Source organism: Lissotriton vulgaris, unplaced genomic scaffold, assembly GCF_964263255.1.
Source record: "Lissotriton vulgaris unplaced genomic scaffold, aLisVul1.2 SCAFFOLD_1028, whole genome shotgun sequence".
NCBI classification, from domain to species: domain Eukaryota; kingdom Metazoa; phylum Chordata; class Amphibia; order Caudata; family Salamandridae; genus Lissotriton; species Lissotriton vulgaris.
Genome location: NW_028245109.1, coordinates 448,692 through 462,262, shown reverse-complemented (window position 1 = coordinate 462,262; position 13,571 = coordinate 448,692). Strand labels below are relative to the sequence as shown.

The window sequence follows — 13,571 nt, the reverse complement described above, 5'->3', positions numbered from 1 at the left end:
CATTCACATGCTCATGGAATCAATCTTGGATTCAATTGATGTGAGGCTCTGTTTCATAGTAAGCAATACCTCCCCTCCAATTGTTTGCGGTGTTTCCAAATTTTTAAAACGCTCATGGTTGATTCGCTGCAAGAGACTGTCAATTTCAATTTAATTCACATTTTAGCTAATTTATCTAGGGTCATATCCTATTTTTATTGTCTTAGCATTTAAATGTTGACATACTTATGTACTGTTTTGAAATGCTGTTTTTATATGTATGTATGCTTTCAAGATATCTTGCATATCGAATAAAAGCTTAAAAAAAAAAAAAAAAGTAAGCAATAAGGACTTCACATCAGCTTCTTCTGGTGGCGTAATGATTATTGGCCATGTGACATGTTTGCATTTGTATCTCCTAGAGGGTTTTGTGACGATTTGCGGGCTTCAAAGGGCAATTTGGCTTGTTTTGTTTCAGTTCTTCTCATGTTGCCCAGGTCACAGCAACAGTGCCTGGAGTGTTAGTGGCTTTGTGAGCAGCGGACCAGTGGTTTGGAGGTGTTACCACTGCAATTGTCAATCAGGATGCTCACCGTTCTAGGCAGGTCCATATGGACCGGGCTATCAATGGGGGCCCTCCGGGGTTCTGGCTAGCAAACACTACACCTCTTTCATCGCCGGTTCCCAGGGTAGCTCTTACCTCCAAAATGAGTGGGTCTATCTAGTATCCAGAACCGGGAGTATTGTGTTCGCTTCTTGCCCGGTGCGCCAGCGTTGGTACTATCAGTGTAGCTCAGCGAGGACTTCACCAGGACTCAGTCAGCTACCTCCGCAAGGCCTGCTTCCGTAGGTTCAGCGCCCCGCCTCTCCGCGAGCTAAGCGATGGGCTCTGCAACCCGAATTCATGGTGAGCCTCCGAAGGAGCTGCAGGTGTCCGCCCCGTAGATTCCTTGTGCAGTGTGTAGGCCTCATCACACGATGCAGGCATCCACACATGTCTGATTCAATGGCAAGCTCACAATTAGGGCAGCACCGTTCACAGCAGGATTATTGCGTTCAGGGAGAGGAGATACTCCTAAGGTGCATTACCGAAAGTTAGGCCATGCAGTTCAAACACCCTTCGCACAGTGTGTCTCGACCTCTGGGTCGAAGCGGTTATTACCTGCAGTTATTCTCAGTCTTGTATGGAACAGGTTAAACAGAGAAAAACGTAATTTTCAGTGCATCTACCCATACAACTTTACCAGTATAACGTCGAGACCCTTCATATTTGTCAGAGAAACTCTCACACAGAGTGAGCATAAAAGACTCGATGAGCTTGCCCTGCACAATGAAGATATTGGTGAAGGATCACCCCCATGATAAAGCATACCACCAAAGAAAGGTGGGGGGATTGTGTTTGTTTAAAAAAAATAAAAAACTGTCTATCTAAATCTAGAAACTCAGATTATGTAGTGGTGTGTCATTCCCGCTGGAGAGGCTGAAAGATAAATGGGAGGTGGACACTGAGAGCCCCATTGCAGAAAAGGACTGGGACAATACACAGCTCCAAGTCACCAAGGTCTCCCGCAATGCGCGCTTCCAATTAATTCGTTTTTATACTCTGCATAGGGGGTACATTACCCCTGATAGGATTAACCGATATTTTGGTTGAGAGGATGCATGTTGCCCCAGATGTCAGGGAGTGGGGGCTAGCTATCTTCACATGATGTGGAGTTGCCCGAGGATAGAGGGGTATTGGCAGGAGGTGGTTCGGGAGATAGCGCGCGTCACAGAAAAGGAGATCCCATGCACCCCTGGTCATGTACTGCTTAACCGATTTTCCCACTCCGCTAGAACCAAGGACACAGCCAGGTTCCAAGACCTGGCATACATTCTGGCGAAACGTGAACTTACCAGCCAATGGAAGGCCCCGAGTTGTCCGGGGTTTGGCAACTGGAGAAGGGAGCTAGTGAAGTGGGCAAGCTGTGAACATAGAATCCTGCTTAGGAATGCGAAACGAGGTATAGGGAGATTGGAGCGCGCACAGGTCTGGGGGTTGTTGGTAGATGATCTGCAGAATGAGAACCAAGAGTCGACGCCTAGCTCGCCAAAAGCGGGATCGCAACTAGCTGACCCTGGGACACCGGGTCCACACAGAGCTGAAGGGGGGACATAATTGGGCCATGGCTACCTAACATCCACACGCCTGATGTGCCTTCGGAATGACGTATAAAGATATGACGAGTAAGAACGGGACCCAGATCATATGTGCAGCAGGAGTGGTTAGGGGGAGGGGGTCGGCAGCAGGGGGAACTGTTAAGGTATGGGCATTGCCAAATATCCAACATACCAGTCATTGCGTAAAGGAGCAGGCGGATGTATGGCTAATGGAGGCTGGAAGAGGGGACATACGAAATCATTGGGGTAGATCCTTCGTGGAGATAGTTGATGGACTATGGATTGGATGAAACTGTAACTGTGTTAAGCTGAATAATAAATGCCAATAAAGTCTGTTTAAAAAAAATGTAGTGGTGTGTCATTCCCCAAGCAACATAAAGCCCCTGAACAGTAACACAAGGAACTAATATTCAACAACTTCTTGAAACAGAGCTTACCAGTCTCATGATTTCAGCATGTTGTAAGTTTAGGGAGGCAGTAGGGTAAAGACCCTTTAATATCTACCCCCTCTACACTCAGTTGTTGTAGGGTTCCCTAGTTGCAGGCTGACCCAGAGTCTGAATAGTGCACCCATTCACCATGGCTAGCATGAGGAAATTGGAATTATTTTGGCTATAGTTTTGAGATATGGGCTAACAGAGAGGAGGTAACTAACCCTTCCCCACCATTCTACCTTTCCCTTAAAGCACCACCTTTATCCAACTTCCTAGGGAAATCATCGATGAACCCCAAAAGAACAGTTTGTCCCTCTGCTAGGTTGAAATCCTGCCTATAGAGAGCCCGCAATGGTAGTAGATTCTCAAAAAATGTTACTGAGCAAGCACAATGCTCCGAATCGTTTTGGATGAATAAATGTTTTTTAAAAAGGTCTTGAAATTAACAAATTGCTTAGTGGTTGATTGTTTTCAACTTTAGAGACTTTATTGAATAGTGAAGCACCTCTTGTGGTGAGCATGTAGCCAATGAGGCATTAACTGTTGGAAAAGGGCACAATTGACAGCTGGATGACATACAATTTGCTTAGATACGATTTGTATAGGGAGGATACAAAGGTGGAACCAAGATCTGAGTTTTGTAACAAAAAGTACATCAGAGTAACTGTCATTTTCCGGGATAGTTGTGAACTGTAGTTTTCAATAATTTGCATTGCAGACAAACTACAAGAAATAAAGAATAGGAAAAAGAACACCCAGACCACTCTCCATCAAAATGAAGAGTTTGGTGATTATCCAAAATTCTCCTTCTAGAATTTTTTTGGAACATTTTACAATGAGTCAATTTCCTATTGTTGTGGAAAAATCACTCTGTACATTAAGCATTTTATTACACTAATTAGAGGTTCTTAATGCTAATTTGTAAAATGTGGATTATATTTTAATTTGACGTGCAACTAAAATCTACTGAAATATGGAGCCTATGCTATATCTGGGGGTGATACATGGCTAGCAAAACACAGCATACCTACTGTACTTTTTTTACAAAAAAGAATGACATTTTATGTTAAATATTTAATACTTTAATATCTGAAGTGAAATTGAAGTCCAGGGATCCACAGCTATATTTTAGGAATGACCAATCATTAACACGTCCACAATTTGGTACAGATTCTATTTTATAGTGCTTTTTATTGTGCAGAAGACCCGATAATCATTTACATTCTAACTAGAAGAGAAACAAATTGCAATACATTGACAAATATGTAGAACATAAATACCATTTCAGGCTTCTCTTCTATGTCACTCTCTTCACTTTTTATTTCTTCATCGGTCCCTTCGTCACTGTCATCAGAAGAACTGCTTACAGCTGAAAAATATGGATATACATACCTTCATAGCATAGTATGCTAGACAGTACAAGTGTCGAAATTGCATAGAGCAGCATCTTGTATTAACATTCTTTAACATAGCTGTTGTTCCTAATATAAAGCACGTTTTTAATTATGTAAATAGATTTCATGAACCAGCTTACATATTGAGAAACAAACCCAACCTTAAAATACTCTTCCCTCTTCTCTTGACTTTTGTAAAATCCACGCGGGCATCCCGGCATATACTGCTCTGGCACAAACGATCACCCCCTACCCAGAATATCTCTCTATACCACTTCTAGGATGCCCTTCACCGGTCTGAGCTGGAAATGGCAGTTTCTGACTGGCTTGAATGCTTCTCAAAGGTGCAAGAAGTTGGCATGGCCCATGTTCTACAGTTGGATGAATACGTAAATGCCACGGAAGATGCTGCACTTCATGCACAATTTACAGAACAACAGTGACATCACAAAATTCTGCCACCATAAACGACAAGAGCAGTACACTTACAGTTTTCTTCAACCTCCTCTTTATCTTCTGAGGGCCCAGTTTTCAGGACAGAGTCTACCCCAGGCAGCCTACAGCGTCTTCTCTTCCGCCCCTTCCTTCTCCTAAAAAGCAAACAAAAGTCACAAATTCAACAGTATCATTGCTGAAATGAATCAATAGTGCAGCTGAATTCTTTAACCCCTTCCATGCTCATGACGAGCTCAGCTCGTCATGAGGCACAGTTGAGCTGTGCTGATGACGAGCTAAGCTCGTCATGACACCAGCAAATTGGCAATTTTCAGCACAGGGGAAAAATAACCACAGCAGCGATGTGGTTAAAATATTACACTGCTGTTACTATCCTGTTCACAAGCCCAATCCTCCAAATCTGTACCAGCGGCAATAAAACACCCCATAGAAGGATTCCTAAGACATACTTCTTTAATAAGGCGTAAGGAGAAGGCAAAGGAGCTGAGACAATTGGAGTGAGGCAGAAGTAGGTCAGATGAGTGGCAAAAGCATGTGGGTGGTTTAGGTAACCAAAAAAGTATACCAGGATATAACAGGAGAATTAATGGCAGGAGAGTCAGGAGGCGCTTAGCAAAGGTTGAAAGTCTGAGAACTGAGGAACTCCCACAAACTGAGAAGAAGGGGTAACAGTAGCTGCCAAAATGGAACAAAAATACTGCGCTAAAAACACAATAACTTGCAGAATGTTGTGCACTATAAGAAACAGTAGACTCGTGTACAAGAGATCATATATCAAGGTATATGCATGTAACCCTTTTATCCTTAGCTTCCCCTCCTTTACTAATTTCCCCTCTGCTGAAAAGTAGGGGTATATGAAACAAACATGCCCAGGAAGCTGGCTACTGTACCAAAGTTCAAGACTAGGGACATGAATTTTGCTCGTATGAAATGCAGAGGCCAGGAGAGTTGAATAATGAGAATCCCAGTGCCTCCAGCTAGGCTGTACCGCCCAGTAATATTTATGCCCCTTCTATTAGCTAACAAGCGCTCACACAAGTAGATGTAAGCCATGATCAAAGTCTCTATTAACATCAATACCTCCAAATAAAGCAGAGGGTACAAGATCCTGCCGTCTCGCTGTCTACATGTAGAACACTAATTAAGCAGAAAGCATGGGCAAATCTAACATTACAGCCATGTGGATAGCTTGGCAATACAAACACTATCTCCCTCACAAACGTGCTTTCACTATCTCTATTTTGAAGTATGATATTAAGCCAAGATGTAATGTTTCCTTCCTTCCCTTGGGACTGGGACATAGCCAGCCTCCCAAATTATTGGTTCACAGATCTGGCACCGCCTCACGCTGGAGCTACTCAACTGTAAGAAGCAATGTAAAACAATGGTCATCTGAACAGGAGTAAAGTGTGAACACTCTTGCGCTTCAAGTGGGCACACTGACTGGATTGCAAGCCTTCTTTCCTTGGGAGTCTGATAATAATTTAGATAATTGCTCTGTTAAAGGAGCAAATGTGGCCCTCCTCCGGTTATAGGATCTGGGTTTAAGTCAGCTACACTACCATCTTCAACACTAGCTCCCACTACAGAAGGCACAAGATAATGTGCTCACCAGTGACTTACTGCCAGCATAGTGCTCACTCGCCCACAGATTTGGTCCAAGAAAATCTACTCCCTTTGTCCAGCGAGAGATCATACGAGGCTGGGCACCATCTTGCAAGAACAAGTTGCGCACTTGCCTCACACTTTTAAGTGTGGCAGGGACAAATCCTAGCATCCTGGACTCCTGTTTGGCAGTCTCATCATCAATGACACTCAACACATATTATGAAGTTCGGGAATAATCAGAAACACAAATGCAGGCTCTTAGACGATTAGCCACAAGTATTGACTTGTCTCACCAGATCTCACTTTTACAAATTGTCTCCATAGACACCTGGATACTCTACCTGGACTTCTGTAGCCTAAACGTGCAGTACGAAATCTGATCATGCGCTCCTTCTTACAAGTGTATTGTATCCTAATGCACCTGTAATAAGGTGGCTGGGATATCCCTAATGTTTGTGACCGAGTACCTGTCCTCCAAACTCTAAATAAGGCCTTGAATTGGCTTGTGGTTGTGTTCAGGATGGTACACTGGAATTCAAATTATAGTAGTTACACCTTTTTTATATTCAAAAGTGGTTAAAAATGCACACAAACTATCTACAGTGTTTTGCAAAAGTTTTTCTTTGGTTAGAATCAAATTTTTCTTACATGCGAGCAACAGCTTTTCTTGCCAATTTGCGCTGTAATCTGCGGTTTTCGTCTGTGTCACGAAGAACATGATCTTCAGCCGCCCATCGATCCCAGCTGTAGATAATAAAAAGTCTGTTGTGAAATTGAGGCAATTCCTTCCACTAAGGATCCACTGACACTCTAGCATGCACGTTCAAAAACTAAAATGTCAAGCATTGGTACTATCTTGAGTTCAAAGACACTTGGAGACCATTTTTTAAATATCTCAATATTGGTTTCAAAGGAGCAAAACCACAGCCGTCCATCAGTAAGACTATAAAATTGCACAGTCCTCAGTAAACTGCAATTGCGTTTTTCGACATGGTTAAACTGCCAGGCTATAGTTTTAAAATATATCAGCTGGTTGTATATCAGATCAATAAGGCAGATATGCTCAAATCTCCAGTACCCAGATCACACACTCGGGCACCAGTTCCATGAGAGAGCATTAGCTCACAAATTAAAGGCTAACGTAATTCAGAAAACTCTGAAAGGGTTACACCATGGACATTCCAAAGGCCTCTATAAACATAGTTCATTATTAACATCATTATATGATATCTAGTGCAAGGTATTTCTGACAAACTTAAATTGCCCTCGTGTGAATCTATAGGTCCACCATCCTTGCCCTGAAGAAAACGCATGTTAATTAGTGATTCCCTTGAAATTGACATGTATTCATTAGAACAAAACTATAGAACAACCATCTTTTTGTGAAGACGCTCCTTGCCTGGTGTTGGGAAACTTTACGCACAGACAAGGTAACAAGTGTGAATAAAAGAAACCAGGAGGAGGAACAGAGCGGTTTGAGTGGAGACACAAAAGATCACATGGGTGCAGAGTGAACAGCGAGGGGGATAGAAGGTGCAATTTGAGCAAGGCATTAGCTCTTGGGCATAAGATTGTAAATCCAGACCAGTCATTTGCAAATGGTTCTCTTAAGCAAGGAGTATCAGGTAGCCTGGTGCCAGAAGGTGGAGGGTGCATCAGGGGAAGTAAAAAGTGTGTCAATGGAAAGGTTGAGGACTTTTTACAGTGGTTAGGTAGGTTACGTCAAGACCTAGAACACAATGCGGCAATAGTAATTATTGCATTGCCCATTTCTCCCTTCTCTCATTGGGAAAGAAGCACAAGCTAAAGGGTTTTGTTTCTCATTAACTGCTAAGGGCTAGGGCTCTGATTGTTTTTAAGACAAACACACCCTTGTTTTCGGTACAGTGTCAAGACTGATTTGCATATGAATGGGTCTGAAATGGGGTGGCGAAGTGAGCTATAGAACCAGGATGGATTCAAAACCCAGACCTGTGACTGGGGGTGAATGTCTGAAAAGTTTCAATACTCTGTCCATCATCTCCTTGTGTTTGAATTGGTTGTAAGGACCTGGTCTCCTATTGGTCTTAGGGCTAGTAATGTGATTGGTTAGGGCTAAGGTTCTCATTGACCGAAGGGGTCACCTGATCACTAGGGCTATTTAAGCTTAGAGCTCAGGGCTTCTCAGCCCAAGCATCTAGGCTAAGGTCAGAGAGGAGAAGGGCAGTTGCCTGTTGGGGTCTGGTCTGGCCTAGGGTCTGAAATGCTGCCATTTTTTCCATTCAGCAGCACCCAATTTAACCCATGCACAAACATATTAACAAGCTCACATCAAATGTACTATACTTTTTTACTACAAAGAAACCCTACACACATTTCATTGTTTCAACACCCAATACAAAACCCCACAAACTTCACCTATACACCTTTTTACGCCAACTACCTCACATTTGCACCTTCACTCACACACAAAACACCAATCTATCCTATAGCACTAACCAATTCACTCATCGCCAACACAACCCAAATCCACACCACACGGAACTATATCCCATCCAGACACACACCCCGCTTTAATTACTCCTAAAGACCCCTTTCTGTCAACACCAAACCTATCCTCAGCCTTCCATTTTTACATCCACCAACACCCTCCTCTTCTTTTTACCAAAAAAACACAACCACACATATTACCTATTCCAGCATCACATCTAACACAAACACTATTAACTCTTGTTCATCCCCTCTCACACACCAAATACACTCTTTTCCAAAACACATCACCACCCCCCTTTACCGTGCAACTTCCACTCACCAACAATGCTTTACATACAAATACGTCTCAGAAACCAAAGACATGTTCACCTGCTCTCACTGCTCCTCAAAAACAAAATATAACACATACACCAACACAACAAAATCTCACACATACACACTACATCATTAACCTTTCCGTCACAAACTAGAAACATACACCCACTCCCACCTTCCTGACTAAACAAATAATACACACCCTAAACGAACTCCACTGCCAAGCTTTTTCTTTTCCTCCACACCTAACACATATACAGCAACTCTTTTAACTTTCTCTCATCCATTGGACAATTTAGCACCCTACAACATGACTACTTGCTGCACCACCACCCCTAAGTCATACACTTTCTACCCTCAACAGACAGAAAGAAAATAAGCTACATAACACGCTTTACAACTTCACATCTCCATGTCTATTGCACAACAAGGCTACTCCACAAAAACAATAAAGCTCACAAACTCACTCTCAGCCACCATCTCAACCACCTACACACGCAGACCCATCAAAATGCCTTCATAGCCTGCTGGACGTGGAATATGATATAGAACAGCTATGCTATTGCTATTCTCATACAGCTAATACCAGCACGAAGAACACACCTTCTACAAGTCCACAAAACATTGCTCACTCTTCTACAAAACAAAGTTATACCATCACAAGAACACATTCTCAAAACGGCCTACTATTAAATGCTTGATCACTACAAAGAAACAAGCATTACATCTACAACCTTCTCACTGATGAACAACCGGACTTAATCTTCATAAATGAATCATGGTGGGGAGATGACATGGCTCCAGTGTTGCATGCAGCCATTCCTCTATGCTATCAAACTATTACACAAAATCACATAGGCATAAGGAGGTGACCTAGCTGTTGTATTCAACGTCACTAAAGCTGACAACGTCTCCATACAAGGCTGTGAGCCCCTCTTTACCAGATGCAATCCCACACCATCTTCCTCCTGTAACTTCCTACTCCTTTACAGACCTCCAACTAGCAATGCAACATTCCCAGACACACTAATAGACACAGTTTCAAACCTTATAACACTACACTCCAACCTATGCAGTCTTGGTGACCTAAACATTTTGTTTGACAAACCCAAAATGGCCTAGATGCACTGAACCTATATCAGATCCACAAACATCGCTGGACACAGATATGTCATTTTTGCCAAATCAGAACTAGTTACCTTTCAATTACTCCAGTCATATGGTCAGACAACCATTTGCTTGCTTTCCAACCTAAAACAACACAAAGCAACACACCGTAAACCACCTTACATGCATCCACATATTGACCGCCGAACAAGTTAGATTTTGAACACTTAGAAACACAACTAACATCCAGTACAGATCTAGGCACAATAAATTCTGTTAAAACATTATGAGTGGCTACAGGTAGCTTTTGAGATCCTAATGCCACTAACACCAAAGGAAAAGAAAAGAAAACCGACACCTAGGAGAAATACAGAGCTAAAAAATATTTAACAGTAAATTAGAAAGCTCCAAAGCACCTGGCTCAAAACAAACATCAATCAAGACAAACTTTACCTACAGAAACTTAACAGATTATACATCAACAATCAAAAGCTAAGAAACAATACTATTCCGACAGAATTCAAAATGATAAATGTGCAAATAAAGAATTGTATAAAATTCTCACCGAATTCAGTAAACCAAATTGCCTAGGAGCTCATTCCATTACTCAAGAATTCACAAACTGGTAAATCGTTATACAACCAAAGTAGAGATGTTATACTCTTATTTAAAACAAAGAAAAACCACCAGCAGCAACCCTTTTCCAACCCGCCACCCCCCCCTCCCAAGAGTAGGCAACCCAGCCTCTGCATTCCTTCCAACAATTATCACGCAATTGATTTAGGGACCTGGTCAAAGCAAGACGGCCTGGCGGCAGTTCTTCTGACCCACGTCCACCACAAACCTTCAAGAAAATGATTCAAACTACCTCTGCTGCCACATCAGTAAGAAGAATCATCAACAATTTCTTAACTATGGGAGTATTCCCAGAAGAGCTAAAAAAACATACATATGCCCATTGCTAAAAAAAACAAGCCTTGATCCCTAGATCCGCTTAACCCCGAAAACTACAGACCAAATACAAATGGAACTTTCCTGGGCAAACTGAAAGGGCAGCATTCTCCCAGATGCCACAATTCATAGAAAATAATATCATAATTTCAGACTTCCAAACAGGATTCCGTCCAGGAAGAGGCTCAGAATCTGCCCTCATTGGCATCTAGGATGACCTTAACAGCACAGTTTATTTGAAGAGGTTGCTGCACTACTTCTCTTGGTCCCCACAGCTGCCATTGACATGGTTGACCATATCACTCTAAGACAAAGACAACGAAGCAGGCATATCAGAGACTGCTCTCGACTGGATCATATCCTACCTTCAAAACAGAACTAATGCTATCCATATCCCCCTTGCTCATCAAACTGTACTTCACAAAAGCAGGGGTCCCTCAAGACTCTTATCTCACCCATGCTTTTCAACATCTACATGAAGTCATTGCAAGCACGGATCAATGAATTTCACCTCATATGCTGTAACTATGCAGATGACACACAAATACTCCTTAAACTAGAAAGCCCCAAACACCTTGGAAACTGACAACATGTTTAGTTGCCTCAGAGTCGTTGATCGGTGGATGACATGGACCCATCTCAAATTGAATGCTTACAAAATGATAATGCTCACATGTGGCGATTGGAAAAATTATGACCCACTCGTCGATTGACCCGACCATTTGGGAACACCGCCTAAAGTATCATAGGAAGTAAGAAACCTCGGATTTACTATAGACCCCAAGTTATCAATTAATGCCCTAGTGGACAAACTAGCAAGATCAAGCTTCATTATATAAAAACTCTGTGACGCATCTTCCCCCACCTGGGATGTCCACACAAGGTCCAGGCTACTACCTCTCTTGTTTTGTCTTAACTTGATTGCGCCAATAGCCTTTACCACAGATCATTTTTAACTACTATGAAAAGACTACAACGGATTCCAAACTCTGCTGCCAGACTATTCTTACATAAAAAGCGACAAGCCCACATCTACCCTGCCTTGAAGGCCGTACATAGGTTTCCGGTTGCCAGAAGATCGAGACTCAAGCTGCTTTGTATTTCCCACAAAGCAATACATAGAACAGGGCCGGTCTTCATCAGGAATAAAAGCACCAAATATATTTAACGAAGGAATCTCTGCTATAGATTGACACCTCGCCTCGAAATCCCACCTCAGAAGATAAAAACATTGGTGGCACATCCTTCTCTGTTGATAATTACCTTATCTTCAAAAGACTACTCAAGAGTTGGCTCTCCTCCACATAACCACCATCCTCAAACATAAATATACGGCATATCCCTTTGTAAATACGCATCTTTTTGGACTATAAATGTGTACCTAGATATGTGTATTCCTTTGGATAAACATGTATAATAATTATGTTTATAAATATTTGTTAGTTCTGCTTAGCAAATGTACATATTACTTATGGTTATATTATTCTATTTTTAACGTGTATATAGGTCACTGCATAAATAGGTAAATACTCATCATAACTATTTATCTACAATTGCTTCACTATTGAATTCCAAAAAATAAATTATAAACACTTGAAATTCTAAGTTTATTAAATGCAACTTAAATCTACACATATTACTTTCCTTATACATATAAACCTTTCATATACATGTTTATACTTATTACTTTATTTGTAATTCAGCATCTCCAATGTACTACCCTGTATCTCACCCTATAGCTCTATTAAAATATCCTCTACCTCCACTCTCCGAGTCATCCGAACCCCATTCTACTACTGTGAGCCCCAAAAGAATGCTTTCTTGACTTTTCCCTCCTCTACCCTTCTTGAAAGATCTCAAACATCTTTTACTATTCAGATCTCCAAAACAAGCATTTAACCCTTCCCTCTGACTCTTCCCCTCTCCCGGTCCCCGGTCCCCATCACTCATCCCAAACCTCCTCCTACTGCTATGATCTCCACCGCCCAAATTAATTTTAAAACTCCCTATACTAATTCACCAGTAATCCTATTCGGGTTATGGAGTAGTGTGCCACTTCGGCGCTTCATCAGGGGTAGTAAGTGCTATATAAATGGAATTACAATTACAATCAGAGTGAGTCATAATTGTTCCTTCCTATGCAATGGATGGGGCAGTGGGTGGAGTGGCTATCAGGACAGCAAATGGTATAGAGTTAGTGAGGAAGACTAATTCAAGGAAAAGCTGATGAGTTTTGGTGCATGTGTGTATTATTTGAATGTGTATATTAGTTACTCGTCTATTAAACTGATACTAATAATCATTACAGATGCAACAATTAAGTTTGACCACTTTATGGACTTGTTTTCCAAGCACGGCAGTAAGTTCTGCAAACGAGAAACCAAGGTTACAAACACAAAATGCAATGACCAGAATGTAAAGTGTGAAGTGGTCAAACAAAAAGAGTGATGGTGTTTGAACCTGTTCGCAAAAAGAATTAAAAGGTGATTAACGTTTGAGAACCCAGCACAGAGTTAAACTAATTACTAAACACCTTAGGATAATATAGTGTAATATGTTTGAGACAGGTCAGTCCAAAAAGAAGGGCTGCAGTCTTGTGCTTCCAAGAAAGTAGTTTCTTTGGATGACCAAGACAGAAAATGCTCTCCTACTCCAATCAAGAAGATATAAAGTATCAATAGCTGCAACCAAAAAC

At 41.7% G+C, this 13,571-nt stretch overlaps 1 protein-coding gene across 1 annotated transcript in view; it reads right to left on the bottom strand.

Annotated features, from left to right (window-relative positions):
- Positions 1-13,571, bottom strand: part of MSL3 (MSL complex subunit 3) — a 223,829-nt gene that overhangs the window by 146,951 nt on the left and 63,307 nt on the right. The window contains exons 3-5 of the mRNA XM_086949003.1: positions 6,680-6,775; positions 4,457-4,557; positions 3,854-3,942 (exon numbers count right to left, since the gene is read on the bottom strand). Of these exons, the coding sequence (XP_086805129.1) occupies positions 3,854-3,942; positions 4,457-4,557; positions 6,680-6,775 (286 nt within the window). The remainder of the gene's footprint in view (positions 1-3,853; positions 3,943-4,456; positions 4,558-6,679; positions 6,776-13,571) is intronic.